The following is a 22,020-nucleotide window of genomic DNA, read 5'->3' as shown; positions in this document are numbered from 1 at the left end:
TATTACGTGAGCCACATACGTAATTCTAATATTAACTGGTAGCACATTTCAAAAGTAAAAGACATTAATTTTAATAATATGTTTAAATTAACCCACCATATCTAAAATACTCTCATTTCAGCCTATCATAAATTTTAAAAATTAAGAATGAGGTATTTTCCTTTTTTTAAAGATTTTATTTATCTTTTATCAAGCCGGTGCTTGATACTCAATGGCACAATCTCAGTGTGGACTGGCTATGTTTCCAGTGCTCAGCCCCCACATGTGCCTGGTGGCTGCTGCATCAGACAGCACAAATCTAAGGAGTAAATGAATAACAGAGCCACAGCGCCTCACCCAGTGACTTAGACTGTGGGCTTTCAGGCCCCTTCAGAGTACTCCACAAAGGTGCCTCCATGTCTGCCTGTTTTGCACCACGGGCCTCTGACTCACAGGGCGTCGTGGGTAAAGGTCTCCACTCAGGCAGGCTTGAGCTCAGATCACAGTTCTGGGCAATGTTGAGCAAGCTACCCAAACTCACAGCTACTTTGCTCCTGTGTGGAGTGTACGTCTCCTTCCTTTGCAGGTCCCTGTGAGGAGGAGAAATGTGCATCCGGAGCCACCAGGCCACATACCGGTGGCCTGGCATACCTGGAATCTCCATTCTGCTAGGCCCCTGGGGTACTCGGTGCAGACCCTCTGCTCCATTCTGAACCAGAAGCAGTGTAGGAGCTTGCTTGCATTGCAATAGTCTCTCTTGTTGATCTCATTTTTCTTCAAGAGCCTGACATTGGCCACACCCATTGCCTATCTCAGCCATCTCTTGCATTCCTTCTGTTCATAGATATTTATCAGATACCCACTATTCCACCCCAGGCCCCTACGCTAGGCACCAGAGTTTCAACAGAGAATAAGATAAACACGATCCCTGCTCTTGCAAAGCTCGGAGCCCAGTGGGTGAGAGACACTGAGCAAGGTTTGACTCAGACCTAAGTGGGTATGTAAGATAGTAATTTTTCCTGAAAATCAACTTTTCTACTCTGAATGCCCATCCTGCTGGTTTAACATGACACTCAACCTCAGCCTTTCTCAGGGATCTCCCACCAAGGTGAAGCAAAGGTCCTTCTAGGGTGTTCAGGCACCAGAGAGGTCTCACCCCCACCCAGCAGGCATCAGGATCAATCCATCCACACCCATTCGGGACCAAGAACAAATGGAACACACTGACCCTACTGCTTCTGATGAGGTGATAGCCCCGTACCCTCTTCTTTCCCAAAGTATTTCCCCAGCCCAGGGGCATCTTGGGGCAGAACTGTCTGGCCATCTAGCTGACTGCCTTGGTTGTGTGTCTTCCCAGGGTGAAGATTCTCCCTCTGAGAAGAGCCCAGGGGCATCCCAAGAGAAGCACGATGGCCTTGCCCAGATTGCACCAGACCTCACAGTGATCCAATTCATCAAAGGTAAGTGAGCTCAGGCCAGGATATAGAGAAGTGGGAGCAGAGGTGTATTGGAGGCTGTACAGGGTCCAGCCCCTTCATCCCCTTCTTTATTTATCTTTCACACCTATGGACCCCTCAGGAGCACCATATACTCCTATAAGTCTTTGCTTATATGATCCCCTCTGCCTGGAACATGAGTTTTTATTGCTATCTAGCAAAATCTTTCTTGTCCCTGTAGGTCAAGCTCAAGTGCTATTCCTCTGCTTCCCCTAACAAGCCTGGCTCTCCCTCCTCTCAGCTCTCTAAACTCTCAGGGCCAATAATCTTTGCTCTGCTTCTCTCAAGGACTATTAGGGGAATCAAATGGAGTGATGAATGGAAAGCCTTTTGTACACTATTAAAAAAAATTTTACTTATATAAAGTACAATTTTTTTTTTTTTCAATGATCACCCCTGCCCTATTGCTATTATTCTGACAATGTCCTGGGACAGTAAGTTGTGCTGCCTGTGGTTTAGGAGGGTAATGAACATGGGGTTTGCTTCAGCACCCACCCCTACCCCCACTGAGGACTTTTGAAACAGGAAGTTAGGCTCAATTCTTGGAAGTGTGATGTTGGGATACCAGTAATCCAGCCCCCAGTTCTTTAGCCTCCCCAGGGTAAGGGGGGTGGGTGGGTGCTGGACTACATGGGGCTGGGCTTAGGGGCAGGAAGGGCTTAGATTCCCTAACCTTAGATCACCCCCAGCTGCTGGAAGGCCCCAGCAGGCTGCTTCATGGGAGAGTTTATTAATCACTGCTTTGGCTTCTGCCCAGAGGGAAGCTGGGGCCAATCACTGAAATTGGATCCTGCAGTGGGTGTCCTGGGCAGATTGTCTCTGGTTGTTTCAGCTTCTCCGTGAGCCTAGAGGACACTGAGGCAGGGCTAGCCATCGGTCTTTTAGTTGGTCAGCAAGCCTGGCTTCAGGGCTTTCTGCTGAGTTCCAGAGGGATCAGCATGACCTGAGGCTTGGCCTTGACCACATGCGACCACGGGGGGAATCCAAAGGGAGGAGGAACAATGGCCCTGCAGCTAGAAGAGGCCTAAATTCTTGGGAGAAGACAGTCCCTGAGCTAGAGAAGGTCCCTGTCTGATAGAGGAGACAACATCCTTGAGTTAAGGGAGGCCCCTGACACAGGGAAGAAACATTATTCCCAAAGTGAGGGAGGACCTAGTCCCTGAGCTGTGGGAGGCTCCGATCTGATAGAGAAGACATAGTGTCTGAATGGAGAGAAGTCCTAGCCTGCCTGATGGAGGAGGCACTGCTAAGCTAAGGGAAACAGCTATCTAATGGAGGTGCCCCTGGAGTTCCCCTTCAGGTATTCCTATCTAAGTGAAAGGCATAGCCCCACCCTCCAGGAATTTTCCAGCTGTTCTAGGGATAGGCTGCAGATGCTGAAGAGCCAGAGGATGGGTATGAAGTGCACCTGAGATGATTAACACAGGAGAAGAGGAGAGAAACAAGTAACGAGCTAGAGCCCTCCCACAGCCAGAGGCACAGGAAGTGGGTGGGGTGGGGTATCCTAGGCCGAATGGCCTTTACACTAGGACTCAGGAAACCCCTGGCAACTGCTGGCCTTGCCCCAGCCTCTCCAGATGAATTTGGATAGGTCCCTGCCCCGCTACGAGCCCCCCTGTACCATGAGGGCACCAATACAGCCTGGGCAAGTCCTGGCCAGGGCAGCTCAAGGATGGAGGGAGGCTGGCACAGGTACCTGGAGTGAAGGCCACCTGTCATACCTTCTCACTCCACCGGCTGGCTGAATGTGCTGTGTGTAGGCCAAGGGACTCAGGACAGGAGGCAGGCCTGGGACATAGAGGAAGGGGAATTCCATGGCCCCAGCTCTTACCCACCCATCCTAGACTATTTGTCTTTATTTTTTGGCCTCTAAGGAAACAGTTCCTGGCCTGGCCCAGGGGGCTAGGGAACTAGCTGACAGGGCTCTGGTCATGGTCTGAGGACAGACAGAGATTTCCAGCAACAGAGAAATCCTGCTACTGCAGGAACAGAAGGGACCTCCCACTTGGTGCAGAGGAGCCCCAGGACCAACTTTCCGCACAAGTCCCGACTGCCAAGAGGTTTGCTCCTCCAATGTGTCTTCTTAGAAGGGCAGAGAGAAGAAATGGGTAGGAAATATCAGAAAGGGAGACAGAACATGAAGACTCCTAACTCTGGGAAACGAACTAGGGGTGGTGGAAGGGGAGGAGGGCGGGGGGCGGGGGTGAATGGGTGACGGGCACGAAGCGGGGCACTTGACGGGATGAGCACTGGGTGTTATTCTGTATGTTGGCAAATTGAACACCAATTAAAAATAAATTTATTATTTAACAAAAAAAAGCAGGGCCTTTTCTTCTCCCTCCCCCACACCTCACGTTAGCTTCCATCTCGCCTCCGGCAGGCAGAAACACGTCTTTCTCTTTTGCTGTTAGTGGAGGGAGAATTGCATGTGTCAGAAGAGAAAGCATTCTTGGTCATCACACTGGCCACCCAGGGCGCAGATGAACGCTTTGGAAGCTCTTTCGAAACTTACCCCATGTTACGTGCCTTTCAGGGTAGCAGATTTGCCCGCAGGCAAAGCACCGGTTTAGGAGCTAACGGGAGTGGGGAGGTTGTCAAAGCCAGACCTATCGCTTCCAGGCCTCTCTCTGTGCTGCTGTCCCTGCTGTGTCCCTAACCCTACAGGAATTCCTTTTCCAAAAGATCCATTCTTCGGGCCCTACTGAAGAGAAGCCACCCAGCACCTGTTCAGTTTTCACCTTCTCTAGAGATCGTACTTCTGCCCCAACATTTTGATACTTGATCATGTATTGGCCTGCATGTCCATTCATTCATTCCCTCATTTATTCCATAAATATTTACTGAGTGCCCTGCTATACCCCAGGCTCTGCAGATTTAGCAATGAACAGAGCAAACAAAAAGCCCTGCTCTAAATGAAGCTGATATGCTGGTGGGGTGACAGTAAAATAGCTAAGTAAGCAAAACATGTGGGTAAAGCACCGTGGAGAGGAGAAATTAGGGATGGAAGATCAGACGAGGGGCTGCTGTCCCATGCTGGGGACAACGGAGGGAAGACAAAAGCCTGGGTTGGCTTGGAAAGAGCGAGAGCAGGACAGGATGAAAAGGACGTGGGCGGTGGAGGGGGGGGATAAGATGAGTAAGTGGAACAGAAGACATGGAACGAGGTGGGATGAGATGAATGGAATAGAATCTGATAGGAGGTATGGAAAAGAAATAGATGGAATCAAATTTTGGATAGAATCAAAGGGAAAGAGGCACAATCGAATAGAGTGCAATCTCACTCAATGGAATAGAATGAAACTGAGCTTCAAGAGCAGAGTGCCTGTGTCTCTGCCTCTCTCTCTCACTGCATGCCTATCATAAATAAATTAAAAAATTAAAAAAAAAAAAGAGCAGAGGAGAATTAAATGGGAACGAGTCAAACGCAATGGGATAGAATTGGGTGCAGTAGAATTAAATGAGACAGGATGGAAGGAGTGGACCAGTTTGAACAGGGTGAGACAGGACAGAAACGAAAACATGCCTGGCCTGCCCACCTGACCTCCTCCCTGCTCACCCCAACAGTGTTCCCCAGGGTGCTGCTGCGGACCCTGCGCCACCCCATCTTCCTGCTGGTGGTCCTGTCCCAGGTGTGCACGTCGTCCATGGTGGCAGGCATGGCCACTTTCCTGCCCAAGTTCCTGGAGCGCCAGTTTTCCGTCACAGCGTCCTACGCCAACCTGCTCATAGGCTCCCTCACCATCCCTTCGGCCATCATGGGCATCGTGCTGGGGGGCGTCCTGGTCAAGCGCCTCCACCTGGGCCCCATGCGGTGTGGCATCCTTTGCCTGCTGGGGGCGCTGTCCTGCCTACTTCTCAGCCTGCCCCTCTTCTTCATGGGCTGCCCTACCCACCAGATCGCAGGCATCACCCGGCAGCCTGGGTGAGTGTGTGCTCAGAGCATGTAAGAAGCAGGTGGGGAAGGTGTCGGGGAGGGGGTGCAGACAGGGCCAGGGGAGTGGGGTACCCACCCACCTCAAATCTCACCTTCTACCAGCACCTTCGCCTCCCCTCTCCTCCTGGCTGCAGAGCCATGGGACTGCTCCCTCCAAGCCTCCAGGGAAAGGGTCAGGCATCACTAAGAGGGGCGAGGAGGGGATTTCACAGACAGGACAGCTCAGGCCCGGGGAGAGGTGGAAGCCAAGGCACGGCAAAGCCACTGGTGTGGACGGCATCTCCCGAGGGGCCCCACCCCGTGGGCCAAGCGGAGGTAAGGCACGTCGAGAGCAGGACCCCGCTCAGCGTGAGGGAGGCTCCACTCCTGGGCAGGGGAGAGGCCTGCCTGGGAGCCTGCAGGCCTCCATCCCTGGAGGGTGGGGATGTGGAGAGAAGGGGCGAGCAGGGGCTGGAAGGCATCTGTCATGGACAAGGCAGAAAGGACTGAAGCCCTAGGGAGGAGTTGGCCTAGAGGCTTTAAAGACTAGGGGTTCTGAGAGCTCGGCAGCTAAAATTCTGTTGTCCCATGACCCTAAAACTCCTCTTTTCCTCCATCGGAAGCAGCACCGGGAGGAAAGCCTCGAAGCCTATCTCCCTTCTCCGTCTCTCTGTCCTCCCACCCTGCCTCAGACATACACCCTCTCCCACTGGGGACCGTCTTCCAGACAGTGTTGGAACTTACATTGCTGCCTCTTCTCCAGAATGATTTCACTTCTGGGAGCTGTTCCAGGCTTAGGCTGGCCCAAGACCCAGCTAGAATTCCCCAACTGCCTCTGCTCCCACCTTTCCTGGGCGTCTCCTCCCTCTACCACAGGCTGGCTCTCCCCACCTGAGGGAGGCACGGCCCTTCTCTCTGGCCCAGGCCCCACAGCACACCCTCTCCCTCATCATCCTTTCCCTTCCCCTCCTTCCTTGTCCCTTCTTCTCCCAGACAGTAAGGCAATTCTGCTGCCTCCTGGCTGCAGAGTCCGTGTTCTAGGCACAGCAGGTGGAGCTTTAGCCAGGCCCTCTGAAGTCCCTGGTCTGAGAAGTGAGCCACGGCCTTTAATATTTTTGTTGTTGTTAATATTTTTAAAGATTTATTTATTTATTTTAGAGCAGAGGTGGGGGGTGGGTGGGGAGAGAAAACATGTGCCTGGCGGTGAGGGGCAGAGGGACATAGAGAATCTCTAGCTAACTCCCCACTGAACACGGAGCCTGGCATGGGGCTCAATCCCAGGACCCCGAGATCATGACCTGAGCTGAAATCAAGAGTTGGCTGCTTCACTGACTGAGCCACCTGGGCGTCCCAAGCCAGGGCCTTTAAATGACTTTTTTTTTTTTTCATAAAGTAAATGGAAAAAAAGTCAGCCTAGCACACATGCCTATTTCCCTTTCCTTTTGCCTCTCACCTTGACCCTGACATCTCATCTCATTGTGTTCTCATCTTTGTTCTTGCTATTTACTCCCTGAGATTTGGGTTCTAATTCATTGAAGAAGCTTTTTAGGACCAACTGAGCAAATTCAGGAGACTTTTTTCATATTCCAGCCCAACTAGTGATACTGACAGCTGCCAAGAACTGAGGGTCTCCCATGTACCCAGTGTCCTGCCCAGCTCTTCCCATAGTCTGTGTCATTGAACCTTCACAACGTCTCTGAGATGGGTCCTACCGTTATCCCCATTTCACAGATGAGGATGGTGAGGCTCCAAGAGGTGAAGTCGCCCAGCCAGGGCTATCCGGCTGGGAGGGACAGAGCCTGAAGGCAGGGGTCTCCCCACAGGAGCAAGGGGCTGAGGAAGAGCCCCCAGCTCTCATCCAGTCACCTTCCTGCTGCCTGCAGGGGCAACCTGAGGAGTGCCTGCCCCTGGGCAGAAACCCCTGGTGCAGCTTCAGCTCAGGCAGTGCCTTGCCCGTTCCCCCTCCTGCCTGCCAGAGAAGCAGGAAGAGATGACCCCCACCACTGTGAGAAGGAGACCCCTACCTGAGGGAAGGAGTGAAACTCCCCACTTGCTCCATGCCCCCTCCTCACTCTGGTTACCTCTGGCTGACTCAGCAGTTATCCTACCCACATCCCCAGCCCCCTGTGGAGCTGAGCCTCTTCTCCAGGGAACTGAGATCTCACTAAGCTGGCCAGGCCTGCCCCTCTGCCTGTGCCTCTGCCCATACCCACCCTAAGCCCACAGGACCCTTAGCCACCCACTCCAGCCTCCTCCTCCTCTGTAGCCTGGCCGTAGGCTCCCTGGCAGGTTTTCTCCCTCCTAGCCATGAAGTCAGGTCATACTCTGAGCCCCAGGGGCCACCTGCAAATGGCACCCCCCCAGGGTGACCTACGCTCTTGGACTCAGCCTCTCTCCTGATCTCCTGCCCCTATCTACCCCATCCTGCCCCAGCTGACTAGAATGGGGGTATTCCTGGGACTTGGGGGCAGGCCCTCCAAAGGGAGTTACTGGGACTAAGTCATGCGGTGGCCACTGGGAACAGTGTTGTGACAGTGAGCTGAGAGGTCATGAGGCTGCATGATGGTGACGGGAGGGGATCCCCAGCTGAGCTGACAGGCAGGGATGCTGAGGTCCAGAGAGAGGCAGGGATAGGTCAGTGATCCCACAGCTAGTCAGGTATCCTGACTGGTCCAACATACACAACTCAAATTTTCTAAGAAAAGAAAGCAAATCCAGCCCATCAAGAAAAAGGCACTTTTCATCTAAGACTAAATCCCAGGATGAGTTTATCTTGTGTTTCCTAAAGAGAGGCCATTAAGGGATGGAGATATTTGCCAAAGTTCAAAGGCTCATAGGATCCCAGGGCTGGAAGGGGTCTCGGAGGCCTCCATCAGACTCTACTTCCACTCTGCCCATCGGGAGGCTTCCTGCGGCTTCTAGCCCATCTCCCTGCTTGCTCACCTCCATGACAAGGAGCTCCTCATGGCACCTTCACAGGGCAGCCTTGATAGTAAAAAAAAAACACAAAAAAAAAAAAAAACAAAACAAACAAACAAAAACAAAAACAAAAAAAAACGAAAAAACACCTCTGTGTGGAGCTAAATCTCTGGCCACTGTTCTCAGGGTGGAGAGCTGGGCTGCAGGGTGGAGGTGGCCCCGGTTCATGGTCTGGGAGGGGGAAAGCCAGGCTAACCCTGCCCACCTTCTCTCCCACCAGCAACCTGCCTGGACCGGAGCTGTTTCCAGCCTGCTCAGAGCCTTGCTCCTGCCCATTGGATGACTTTAATCCTGTCTGTGACCCTAGAGCCCATGTGGAATACCTCACACCCTGCCAGGCAGGCTGCACAAGTCCGGTGGCCCAGGAAGCTCTGGACAAAAGCCAGGTTGGTCAGGCCTCTGACTGCTTCCTCTGCCCCCGCCCCGGGCTCCACCCTCCCTGTCTCTGTAGGCCTTTCATGCTCCCCCATCTTTGAAAATTCTCATTCAGTGGCTCTTTGTCTGTCTGTCTATCTATCTGTTGGCCAGTCTGTCTCCTTCTGTTGGCCAGTGTAGAATATGATTCTCACAATAAACTTTTATTGCCCATCTGGGCCCAGCCACGTGCCAGGCCTCAGAGCACAGGCGTGCACCAGATCTGGCTCCAGCTGTCTGTGCAGTGGAGAGGCAGAAGGAAACAAGTCAGGAATTCTGGGGGTGGTGATAGGCAGGAGACATGGTCCCCACAGCTACAGACAAAGATGAAAGAAGATGCATCCTGCCTAGTAGGCTTCCTGGGATGTGGCATCTGTGCTGGATCCTCCAGGATGAGTGAGCAAACTAGAAAAGGGCCTTCCAGGCAGGGGAAAGAGCAGAAGCAGAGTCTGGAAGCAAGCACATGCACGTGGCATGTGCACACATGCACGCAGTGTTTCAAAAAACTGCAAAGAATCTGTTGGAGCAGAAGCCTAAGGTTTCAAAAAGGGAAAGTGAGGCTCAGGCAAAGAAGGGCCTTGAATGCCGGGCCACCATCAGGGATTTTATTAAGGGAGTGATGGGAAGCATTGGCTAGGCTATGATAGGGTCAGAGCCATGTTGGATCATACCTGAGGCCACAGTATGGAGGAAGATGAGCAGAGGGCAGGCTAGGAGATGGGGAGACAGCAGGGAGCCTGGCACAGTGAGCCCCATCAGTTATTCATTCAGTCAACAAACCTTCACAGAGCCCTCCTCTGGGCCAGGCCCTGGATTGGGGACAGAGGACCCAGAGCCAAGGGGTCCTACCCTAAAGGAACTCCCAGAGGGGAAGAGAGTGGAATAAGTAGCAGCAGCTACTCCTCTTCCCCTTTTTCCTCAGTGCCCCAGATGACAAATGAGGATAACACCTGCCTTCCTCAGACCCCCAGGCTGTAGAAGAGCATGCGTGGGGCTGTGCGGTGTCAGGCTGGCCATCATGACAGCACGTCCCTCTCTCCAGAGGTCCCCACCTTTGTCATGTGGAACTCCTGCCTTTGCATCCTGCTGGGCATCAGTGTCCAAGCCCAAGGCTCCTCCAGGTAGAGACCTAAGCCCCAGGGGCTGGTGCAGAGGGAACCACCTGATTTATGGGGCTTCAAGCCAACAGGTGCCACCTGGGCTGTGCAAACTGTTTGCATTTGCAATAATCGCAATCCCAGCCTTTGGGCCTCCTTAGCACTCACTGTCTTTGCCTGGTTTCATCTCCCTGAGACCCTTCCAGAGGACCCCAGATCTTGTCAGCTGGGGCAAGATCCCCAAGGGAATAGTCAACTTTTTGTGGATATGGGCCCCTGAGCCCGAGGCCAGGCCCTCAGTTCGAATCCCTGTTCTACTTGTAATTGGCTCTGTTACGTCAGGCAAATTATTTAATCTGTGCCTCAGTTTCCTAGTCTATAAAACAGAGGTGATTGTACTGAGTACCTACTGTATACCAGCTACTGTGCTAAATGCTTTCCTCAGGTGAATTGATTGGAGAGTGAGTAAGGAGCCACATGACAAAATCCATGAAAAGCACTTAGCACAGTGGCTGGGAAATTTCAAGCACTTGGTAGTACACACTCCTGTTAGTCCACATACACATGAGAAATTGAGGCTCGGGAAAGGACCGGGCATTGCCCAAAGTCTTAATGCCAGAGCTGGGACTATAACCCAGGGTTCTGGCCTCCCAGCCCAGCTACCTCCCCAGAGCATCCTCAGAGGTTGTATCTGGACATAGTATTTGGAGGAGGGTGCAGCTGGGTCTCGGCCAGCCCTCAGGAACTGTCCCTCTGGCCTGGAGTAGTCTTGCAGCAAGCCAGCCTCCTCAGGTGGACTGTGAGCGAGCTGTCGGGCCCAGGGCTGGGTGGCTTATTGCCCAGGGTGGCTCAGAGGCCAGGGTGGCTGTGCTCAGTAACTGTGAATGAGTAAATGACCAGGGGGATGATGGGGAGGGGTGGGCAGCTGGTGGGATCTGAGGCTCAGGGGGTGAGGCTGAACCCCCTGGGGAGTGAGAATCAGAGGCAGCTGGAGAGACTGAAGTCATCCATAGGAAGCACTTCCTGCCGAAATTAGACGAATGTGAACGAGAGCTGGGAAAACTCTAAGAGCAGGGCCTCTAGCTTTGTGTCCACCCCAAATCTTCTGCTACTCTGAAAGGGCGTGCGGGCAGGGTATTTCTCTGCTAGCAACCTTGCCTGGAATGTTTCTCCCCTTACCTGTCCCTCCATTGTATCTCCAAGCCAGTAGGTTGTCAGCCTGCAGGCAACGCTCCAAATGGCATATGCTCAGCAAGCTGCACACATGTGGCACCTTAGCCATGCATAGGCACCCTGCAGCCACAGAAGAGCACCCAGTTACCCAAGCCTGAATCCCAGGTCTCTCTCTCCCTCTCACCTTGCCCTAATTCTACCTCCAAAGTATCTCTCAAATCAAAACCTTTTCTCCATCCTCCTTCGCCTCTGACCACTCTTTCTATGTTGGGCCTCTTGGCCTGCCTCCACTGTCTGGCCCGTCCTCTTGCAGGGGCCAGAGTGGCTTTTGTACTGTCAGCCTCATCCCTCCCATGCTTAAATTCTTCCCAAGGCTCCCAGACTCCACCTCAGGGACTCCTAACCCTTTTCACAATGGGAAGTATCTGAGGCTGCCATGGCTAGAGGTGAGAGGCTGCCCCAGGCCGACCAGGCCACCTCAAGGGCTGATGGCACCCATCCCTGCACACCCATGTCCCAGCAGAGGCTGAGGCTCCCTGGGACACACTGGTGAGAAACTGTTGTACGGAAAAGAAAAGCCTGTGCTTCCTGGCTTGCTTTGCTCCTGCAAGACACCCGAAGGCACTGGCAATCGAGACCATTTCTGAAAGAATCCGAAGCTGGAAGGTGTCTAGGCCACATGGGGGTGGGAATGCGGGTGCAATCAAACACGCCCCTGGGCCAGCCTGGGGGCCATTCCCTGCAGTTTGAAAAGGGGTCAGCTTTTACACATTCTTCAGCCTTTGGAGGGGTCCCAGTTTGTGAAGGGGGAGGAGCCTCCTATTAGACTTCACCATGGCAGGAGGGAGGGTTAGGATTTGTCCTCGGGCCCTCGAGTCCCCAGGCCTCAAAGAGCTCTAAGTCCCTGTCTAGTACAGGTTCTGTAAACATGCTGTGGCCGACACTTGTTTCAGGACTCTGCTCACCAATCCGGGTGCCAGCCTCTCTCAGTACTAACCCTGAACATCTTTCAGTTTCTGCCAGCTTGTGGATGCACTCAGGACATTGTTTCCAATACTTGACCCAGCATTTTGTGTCAGTGGGATGACTGGCAGGGTCCCCAGTCCACTGTGTTTCTGGACACAGAAGTCCAGGTTTCTCTTTCCAGTCCCAAGCTCTTCACGATGCCCTCCCAGCACAGCCCTCGAGCGCCTCCCCTCTGCCCATCCCTGCCTGCACTCTCCACACCAGGCAGACAGAAAGATTTTGTTGGGTTCTTTCCTGCTACTTTTATGTGATTTTATATTTGTCCTTCCATTTCAGTTTTCCTCTTGGCAAACTCCTATTCATTCCTAAAGGCAAACTCCTATTCATTCCTCAAGACCCAAATCCAACAGCCCTCTCTGGTGAAACCTTCCTTGCCCTCATCTGCTGCAGCAGGGTTCCCACTATGCTGTCTGCCTGTCTCTCCTGGGCTTGATTCTCTCCTGGGGAGTCTCCTCTGCAACCAGGTGCCCCAAAAGACGTCAGTAGAGTAGAAAGGGGCGGGGGAACACTGAGCTGGAACATCAGAGTTCCTTCCCCAAAACACTCTCGGTTACTTTGATTCCTGGCACAGTCAGGAATTTGGAACATTCTGACATCTCTAGGTGAACGAATGAGAGAGTTTGTGTGCACGTGTGTGTGTGTGTGTGTGTGTGTGTGTGTAGGTGTGTGGGTGTGTGCTGTGGGACTGTGGCGTGTGTGTGTGAATGCCAGATGTATGTGAGCATGTGTGAATGTGCATGTGTGTGGGTGTGGTGTGATGGGGGGTGATGCTCTCCCAGCCCCTCTCCCTTTCCTGTTCTCCGCTTGCCTCTCCCCACGGCCTCAGCCCATGTGTGCATAAAGCAGGGGTTCGGGCACCTGCCTGGCTGCAGGGGTCAGAAACGCCAGCCTCCGGCCGGCTCTACCCCAGCTGGTTAGTGCCCACGGGTCTCTCGCAAGCCTTCTGGGACCTCGGGCGCTTGGCCAGCTGCTGGCCCTTGGGGGCTCCTGAAGGCTTTTCTCCACTCCCTTCCCACTCCAGGTTTTCTACACCAATTGCAGCTGCGTAGCGGGGGGCGGACCCGTGTCAGCGGGCTCCTGTGACTCAGCCTGCAGCCACCTGGTGCTGCCCTTCATGTTCCTGGTCAGCCTGGGTGCCGCCCTGGCCAGTCTCACCCACACACCTTCCTTCATGCTCATCCTAAGGTGAAAGCAGGCGTGGGCCCTACCTGGTAGAGATCAAGAAGTCCTTAACCCCAGACGGAATAAGGGATCCCGAAGGCAGGGTTTGAAGGAGGCCACCTGGGTGTCCTGCTCCCCCACCACCGCGAACAGACCAGATTCTCACTGCCCTGCCTTCGTCCTCATGGCATCCTACTAAAGTGAAGCCCCTCCCCGCCACACCCATTTATAGATTAGAAAACCGAGGCTCAGAGAAATTCAAAAGCCAGACCCAAGTGTTGTGGCAAGTGTTGGGTAGAGTAGTACTGAGAGCCAGGCCCCTATTTGCCCCAGGGGAGTGGAAGCCACACTGAAAGTCCTGACCCAGCTACCCAGTCACAGGGAGGAAAAAGTGGAGTGTCACCTGACTGCCCACCTCGACCCTGCCTATAGTTACAGGGTGGGCCACAGGAGGCACATGGAGAAAACCAAGCCCTGGCAGTGTGGTTCATGATTCTTCAAGCCAATGAGCCTGATATATGTCCACGGTGGGCCCAGCCCACGAAGAGCAGTGCCTCTTTGTCTAAGATCTTTTTGTTTTTAATTATTCATTTATTCATGAGAGACACAGGCAGAGACACAGGCAGAGACAGAAGCAAGTTCCATGTAGGGAGCCCGACATGGGACTCGATCCCAGGTCTCCAGGATCATGCCCTGGGCTGAAGGTGGTGCTAAACCCCTGAGCCACCCGGGCCGCCCTGTCCAAGATCTTTCTGGCCATTGTCCTGAGGTAGCCTGCTGGGACTAACAAATTGTTACCTGAGGCCAGAGTCAGCATTTCTAGGGTGGGGACAGGAATAAGGGGACCTCAGAGCAGAATAATCCCAAGTTTTCCTTATGCTGGAGTTACTTTTATTCCCTATCTGCTTTCTGGAAAAGTAAAAAGGGGATGGCACTTCCTTACAAATATGGAAAGACACGTAGATCTATAAAACTTACGGCCACATGAGAGAAGGTAAAGGAGTCAGGTGTCCCGGCAGACAGCCCGGGTAAGAGGAGTTAATGCCAGCAGTGTGCCACAGATTCTGACTCTCGACACCCACCATCTGTGGGATCTTAACCAAGTCACTTAACCTGTCTAAACATTCATCAGTCTCCCAATCTATAAAATGGGGCTACCGGTATAACCTACCTCATGGGGGTGATGAAAGGGTTGCAGTATAGAATGAGCCCTTAGCAAGCACTCTGCAAACACCAAGTGCTGGTATCTCTAAGGAGGAGCCAGTGATTGCCTGGGCACCCTAGGCCGGGGCCTCACAGTGCTTGGGTCAGTTAGAAAGCATATTTAGCTACCTAGCTTCAGGTTGTACCAAGCGTAGGAGGAAGGGGTGAGGGGGGGGGGGTGTGACCAAGAACACAGGGAGGCCTGCCCAGGGTCCTGATGGCTAGTGAGAGTGCCTGGAATGGGGCCTGGGCTCCACAGGTTGAAGGGAAATGGGGAGCCTGAGCCCATCCCCACCCCCACCCCTAGGACCCTCAGACTGGGGGACGGCTGGCCCTGGGTGTGAGAGAGAAGGGGATGATGAGAGTCTCCGTGAGGCTGGGACCTCTTAATCCTCATGTCGCTGTGTTTCTGCTTTTAGGGGAGTGAAGAAAGAAGACAAGACGCTGGCTGTGGGGATCCAGTTCATGCTCCTGAGAGTTTTGGGTAAAGAACCTTCCTGGGACCCTTAATTCACACACTCATGGTGTGCCGGGCCTGGGGACACAGGGATGAGCAGGACCTAGTTCCTGACCTTAGGGTTCACAAGCCCATGGGACAAGAGATTGGACCTGGTACCCTGGAGGTGAGTGTGCAAACAGCTAGAGAGCCCTCCAGAGAAGCAGCATCTCACACCAGGATAAGGGATGGGCTCGAGGGTCAAAGACTTATGGGAAAAGAGGCCCCAGTGGGTCTGGGGGTTGTGTCTCCCAGGGAGTAGGGGGGCTGGGTAAGGCAAGAATGCCAGGCCCCATTGTCCCCTGGCCACCTTCTCCTTCAGCCTGGATGCCCAGCCCTGTGATCCACGGCAGTGCCATTGACACGACCTGTGTGCACTGGGCCCAGAGCTGTGGGCGTCGGGCCGTGTGCCGCTACTATGACCACGACTTGCTCCGAAACCGGTGAGACCTGGGGTGGGAGCTGCCAGGGCCCTGCGGGAAGGCTGCTGGAAATACTCTTGGGGTCCCAGGTAGGACAGCAGGGATGAGAGGCCCATTCGTATCGCCCCGTCAGGTAGCAGGTGCTACATCCTGCACTGAGCTTACCAGTCCTATGAGCTAACCACAATCCCCCACTCTTATGGATGATGAAAGTGAGACTTAAAGCAGCCCAAGGCACATGGCTGACAACTGGCAAAGCTGGGCCTTGAACCCAAATGATCTAACCATGGTCTGTGAGCATTTGTCATCATGGTTGAGTGTGGGGAGAATCAGGGGAGCAGCCCAGCTGTGAGAGAGACAAAGGGTTGGGGTTGGGAGAAGGCCTATCTAGGACACAGGAGGCCTGAGTTCAGCCCAGCTCTGTCTCTTTCGTTGGAAGACCTGCCTTTTCTGGAACGGAGTCTTCCCATCTGTGCAATGGGGAGCCTAAACAAACCCAAAGGCAAAGAGGCTGCCGGGATGGAATAGGAGGTGGGAAGGGACTTCCTAACAGGGCTGGAAGCAGGGAGCTGGTCCCTGCCAGCTCTGAGGAGGGCATGGATCCTGTGGGCTGGGACTCGCCAGGGACCTTCCTAGAGGAAGGAAAATCAAATAAAATAAGAGCCTTGGTGAGTTAGGCAAACAGGGGAGAGCGAATCCTCCTTGTGGGAGGTGGGGTGAGCTCAAGTTGCATCTGTCGGGCCCCCTGAGCCCTTAGACAGCCAGAGAGAGGCAGGGCTGACCCAGGCTACAAGCCAGCCAGGGATGGGACACAGAGGCTCCTACTGCAGAGCCTCTCCCCCTCTACCAGGGAAGGACCCCCAGAGGAGTCAACCCCAGGGGCTTCCTCATCTCCCTAACTAAGGCCATGGTGACGGTCCATTGCCCTAGGCTGGCTGCACGCCTCTTTCCAACTCACCCCTAACCAGGCCTCTATGTCTCTGACCACATGATGGGTGATGGCTGCTGACCCCACTCTGCCCCACCCCAAGGACACCCAAGCCCTGGACAGGGAGAGCTTGAGTTCACAGGTCCCTTTCTCTTTTCCAGATTTGTTGGCCTCCAGTTCTTCTTCAAGACAGGATCCCTGGCCTGCTTTGCCTTGATTTTGGCCATCCTAAGGCAGCAGGTCAAAGAGGAGGGGACCCAGGTGACCGTATCCACCTCTGGCCCACAGCAGCAGCTGTTAGCGTCAGGGTCAGGAAAGAAGCCTGAAGAATCCAGTGTGTGAGCCGGCCCTAGAGCAGCAGTCATAGAGAGTACCTCCTCTGGGCCCTTTGCCCAATTTTGGGTGTCAGGAACCCTGTTTTCCAATTCTGACGCCTCTGCTAACTTGTTATGTGACTTCAGGCAACACTGACCCTCTCTGGGCCTTTGTTACTCATCTGAACCAAAGAGTTATCTAGGGGTTTGGTGTGTTTGGTCACTTCCAAAGCACAATGGCCTTCCCCCTTCCTCCCCCAGCCAGACAGGCTGACCTGAGCCACTTTCCTGATGGAAGGACTGTATATCACTCCCCCAGGCCCCAGGATAGAGAATAGACAACAGTAGGCCAGGCTGCCCTACACACCTGGTTCTAGCCCAGCTCTGCTGTTTATGTGGAGCACCCTACACTCTCTGGGCGTCAGCCACCATCTCTGACAGGTGGAAATGGACTTGCCAGCTTTCAGGCCCTTTCCAGCTATGGCCAGCTGTGTGGTCAGGATGGACTCAGGTCTCCTCCCCAGCCCCAGGCAGTCTGGAGGTGGGGCCAGGACAGCCTGTCAAGAAATGTCCACTTGGCGCCCCCTGGAGGCAGAGTGCTGAGGTGAGGGGGAGGCCCCCACTAGGAGGAAACTGGCCTCTCTGAGTATCCAGGCTGGTCAGGGCCTTCTGCAAGCCTGGTGTGAGGGGCCCCTGGGGGACTTAGCTGAGGGGGAAGGCTCACTCTGTAGACTCAGGAAATCCCAGTCCTTGCCCTCAGAGAGCCACAGTCTGGATGAGGCCTGGTCTCTGTGTTAGGAAATCCAGTGGGGAGGTGGATCCAGGCCCCACACTTGGGTATTTTCTGACTTCAAAGACCACACACACTTAGCGCACATCCACTGATACTTATGCATTGCCAAGACTTCCCACATTTGACCAGGGCCGCTAAAACCATCATGATCCTCATTGACTAGACTCCTAATTTCACCATTTCCTTCCAGGTGCCTGAATCTATGTCACCTAGCACTATGTAGATAATGTCTGGTTCTGTCATAACCATGTTTTAGGGATAACATCTGGTTCTCTGTGATGCCTGGGTTGGTGTAAGGACCTGTTCTTTGTAAGGCTGAGGCCTGTAACGTCCAGTTCTCTGTAATGAGTGGATCTGTAGAATGCTTGGGTCTGACCAACTGGTCCTTGTCTTGTTTTATTCGGCCTGGTTATCACCCCCAGGAAGGAGGAGGGAGTTTCCTCATCTACTCCAGCCCATTTTGTTGCCACTACACATCTGACCTGACCAGGACCTACTGCTTGGTAGGAAGGAGACAGAGCTGTGAGCAGCAGCTTCCCAAGCCCTGTGTCCAACCCTGTGCTGGAAGCAGGGGAGAAGTCGAGGGCCGATGGGGGTAGTGGGGGCACATGTGGTTCTAGCCCTCTGAGCAGCTCCTGTAGCAGGGCCTTGAGGTTCTCCTTGAGGTGAAAGAAGAAGAAGAGGAGGGTACAAAAGTTCTAACTCCCATTTTGATTCTACTGGTTGATACCTTTAAATGTTTTATAAATATCTGAGCCTGTATTTATCAATGCCAAGAATTTCAAAATTTCCTCCAACAAGATGAAGCAGTTCCCATGTTAATATTCCTTCTCATTACCTCCTGTTTCCCAGGTTTTGCAGAAATAATCTGGAATTATAAACACAGCTTATTATTAAATTTGTTCTTGCATAATGTCTCTTATATTACAAAATTCCTTTCTTACCAACTGCCTTAGAGTTTGCAACAACCACATTATTTCCAGTTATTTATATTTAAGTTTTACTGGATTCATTGCTATTATTTCTTGTATATGTCATCTTTCCCTATCTGTATATTCTGGTCTAATTTTCATTTGACTGGGCTACTTCCTCTAGTAATGGTTTCAGAAATGGAATAAGGTCATGAAGCTTTCCGAGTCCTCACCTGTGCAGACTGTCATTCACATTTTACAGAAGAGGAAATAGTTTAGAAAGAATAAGCAACTTTCCCAAGATCATAAGAACATAAATAGCAGAGCCAGGATTTTGTGGGAAATGAAGCTTATATACTTTGTGGAGCCCTTTTTAAGAAAAAGAACACAAAATTAGGTAAGTATAAGAAAGTGAATATCTAGAACAAGAAAAGTCAAGGCAAATACATGACACAATTTTTTAAAAATAACTTATTTTTTACAAACTGTTGTGCACACATCTAAAATACATTTCCCCCCTTGATGATTGGAAGGATTTTCTGCAGCCTAGCTTCTGGTTCCATCATTGCAAACCTGTTTTTCCTCCGTTGTCCATGTGCTGCCAGGGCCAGACTGCACAGTATATGTGCTGCCGAAGCAAGCACTGGGCCAGACTGCATAAGGCACGTTCATGGCACAAGATGACCTCTGGATATGACACTTTGATGTCACAATGCCGAGTTGGACAGTGGGTAGGAAGGTTCCTAGAGGCCATTCTCCACATGCAAGTGGCTAGCAATGAGTTATCTAGATACAGAGGCGACTGAGAACCATATAAATATAGCCCAATGAACCAAAATTAAGTTGATTCCCAAGTCAACTGCCCCTTAGCCAGATCCCAGAAATGCCCACGGCCCCTCCAACCACCTCACATAAAGAGAAACTGTGCACAAGCAGTTGGAGTAGAAAGAACTAGCAACCTTAACTGCTCGTGTTCAAGTATCTTACCTTTGCAAATTTCTCAAGAACACGACAACCTGAACACATTGCAGGGGCCCCATCCTGGGCCTGGGGAGAGACCCTGATACTCAAGCAGCATTAGCTTCATGTTGAGTCCACCTCTGGGTCGAGGTGAGATTTGAAGGAGAAAGTGAGGTCTTTATGCTTAAAACGTCCCAGGCTGGTCAGGGCGAGGAGACTCCAGGAGTCAAAACAAGAGAGACACCTGGCTGAGAGCCAGGGGTAGAGCAGGTCAGGCAAGGGAGTCCAGGGAGCAGCCCTCTTATGGCTTCTGGCCAATGAGGAGCTGCAAGCAATTGCATCTATGAGCTCACTTTTTTTTTCACCCAGCGTCCAAAGGCTGGAAGATGGCATTGTCCCCATGCTCGAGCTGACTGGTGATAAAATCCAACAGTTTCTCCTGGGACCAGAACAGACATCCCAATGCCTGGCCTGGAGGCCCTTTGGCCCACAGACCCATACTGGAAAGTTGCAGCAGGCAGATGCCGCTCCAGAGCCAGGAGCCAAGAGCCATGACTGGAGTGCAAATAAGTGAAGAGCAAGAACCCACAGCACTTCACCATTCTTTGGCCCTGTTGAATTCCTACTCCCTAACAGACCCCAATATGTGCTCTTCCTTCTACCTTCTTCATCCCCACCCTACTGCTTGCCTCTCTGTCCCACTTCATGAATCAAACCCAATCTTCCAGGCCAGACTCAGAGGCCACCACCTCTAGGGAGACAGCCTGGTACAGGTAATGGAGAGTGGATGACAACCACCTTAGAGAATGATAAAAGATGTTTCTCCAATAAAATTGCACACAATCATATACACACCTGTGCCTCTGATTTCAGAGGTTGGGGATCATCTGAAGTCTGGCTATAGACTTCCAGTGGACTGGACGGAAGAGAGGTTTAGAGTCAGTGAGATTTGGGTTCAAATCCTGACTGCTTCTTACTCTCAGTGTGACCCTGAACAAGTGATTTAACTTCCATGCATCTGTTTCTTCACTTGCACAGTAAGGCTGATCATTCCTATCGCCTGTCTCCCAAAAGTTGTAAAGACCAAATAATGACATATTTGCTCACAGGCAGTGCACCGGATGATCAATATTTGTAAGTTTCCTTCCCCCGTCCCTGAAATAATTTAAGGAGTACAAAGAGCATGGGGGCAGGATTGAGGGTGAAGATAGAGGGAGGAGGCCCCAGTGAGGGGAGACACACCCCCTTCTCTGCCCTGGCTGCAGCTTTGCTTGTCCCCTAATCTCCCTTCCACTGTCAGCCAGGACTCAGCCTGCCCAGTCTTATCTCTCCCCACAGCCAGCCCTGGACAGCTTTTCTCAACTAGATTTACATTTTTATTGATTTTCTTTCTCACTTCCAGAGCGTCCCTTCCTCTGCTTCCCCTTTTGCTATAAAATGGGCTTACCCCGGGAAACAGCAGTTCTGGGGCTGGCCAAGAAGTGATAGATCAAGGCTGGATTCATCCACCAATCTCTCATTCATTCAACCACCCACCCAACTGATAAATCCTACACTGGCACTGGTGGGGACACAGCCAGTGTCAGATACAGCAAACTCCCAGTGTAAGCAGACAAACTGACAAACAGGAACAAAAGCATGAGTTGTCTATCAGAGAAGGAAAAAGAGGAAGCCATGAACTCTTCCTGGGGCCACCAGGAAAGGCTTCCAGAAGAGGTCAAATCAGAGCTGGCTCAGGAGCTAAGGCAGGAAGTACCCAGGTGGAGAAGATGGGAATGGGCACGTGAAACAACAGGATGAGCAAAGACAGGGAGGCACGAGAAAGTAAGGTGTGTCTGAGATAGGATACAAGAGCAACATGGCAGGGGTGTACCATGTGTATAGGGCAATTGGGAGAGACAGGAGAGCTGAGGCTGGACACATAGCGGGGACCAAGCCTTGAGTTCCAGCTGAAGGCTTTGGATATCTTCCTGAGGGCAAGGAGAAGCCCTTGAAGCATTGATTGATGGATTATTCCATTGACTGGTTATTTTAGGCAGGGAGTGACAGGACAAGATTTGTGTTTTAGAAAGCCTGCTGGCTGCACCATGGGGGCTTTGAGTGGAAAAGGAAAGCTGGAGGCCAAGAGCTCAGGCAGGAGGCTGGGGCATTAATCAAGGGGAGAGAAGTAGGAGGCCTTGACCAGGTCAAGAGAGGCATCCTCGAAGTGGGGGCATCTAAGCCGAGTCTTGTAAGATGAGTAGGAATACACCGGGTAGAGAAGTTGGGAAGGGTGTCCAGGGAGAAGAAATGGCACAGATGAAGTCTCAGCATACAGAAAGCTCCCGGCAGGCTTGGGGAATTTCCACTAGCTCAGCAGGGCTGCAGTGTGGCCTAACAGAGAGGTCATGGTGAGGGATGAGGCTGGAAAAGTGGGTTGGGGCCTTCAATTTCTCTCAGTATTCTCTGTCTCTTGAAGCTAGACTCAGGTGGAAGAGAAGAGTGAGCACCTGCCACTTGTGCAGAGGCAGCTGTGTGGGGCTGCCTTCCCTACAGATAGGAGAGCCCTGGGTCACCGGTGCTCCAGACTCAGAGCAGACCTTTCCATAATCACAACCCTTCACATTTTACAAAAATCCCCTCACGCCTGAAATTCATGGTTTCCTGGTGAGGCATGTGGAATGAAGATTATATTCCCCATATGGCAGACAAAGAAACCACGGCCTAGAAAAGTGCAGGAAGTTGTCCAAGGTCACTCAAAAGCCTTTCAAAACTC

At 52.4% G+C, this 22,020-nt stretch overlaps 1 protein-coding gene across 4 annotated transcripts in view; it reads left to right on the top strand.

The window, feature by feature from the left end:
- Positions 1-18,316, top strand: part of SLCO2B1 (solute carrier organic anion transporter family member 2B1) — a 45,754-nt gene extending 27,438 nt beyond the window's left edge. For all 4 annotated transcript variants that reach the window (XM_038568619.1, XM_038568617.1, XM_038568616.1 and 1 more), the window contains exons 8-14: positions 1,337-1,439; positions 5,040-5,397; positions 8,588-8,753; positions 13,099-13,262; positions 14,861-14,925; positions 15,260-15,380; positions 16,449-18,316. In XM_038568619.1, coding sequence (XP_038424547.1) covers positions 1,337-1,439; positions 5,040-5,397; positions 8,588-8,753; positions 13,099-13,262; positions 14,861-14,925; positions 15,260-15,380; positions 16,449-16,629 — 1,158 coding nt within the window. In that variant the 3' untranslated portion in view covers positions 16,630-18,316. The remainder of the gene's footprint in view (positions 1-1,336; positions 1,440-5,039; positions 5,398-8,587; positions 8,754-13,098; positions 13,263-14,860; positions 14,926-15,259; positions 15,381-16,448) is intronic.
- Positions 18,317-22,020: the final 3,704 nt, after the last annotated feature.

Source organism: Canis lupus, chromosome 21 (genome assembly GCF_011100685.1).
Source record: "Canis lupus familiaris isolate Mischka breed German Shepherd chromosome 21, alternate assembly UU_Cfam_GSD_1.0, whole genome shotgun sequence".
In the NCBI taxonomy this organism is placed as follows: domain Eukaryota; kingdom Metazoa; phylum Chordata; class Mammalia; order Carnivora; family Canidae; genus Canis; species Canis lupus.
The sequence above is the reverse complement of the archived record's forward strand: the minus strand, read 5'-3'. Positions and strand labels throughout refer to the sequence as shown.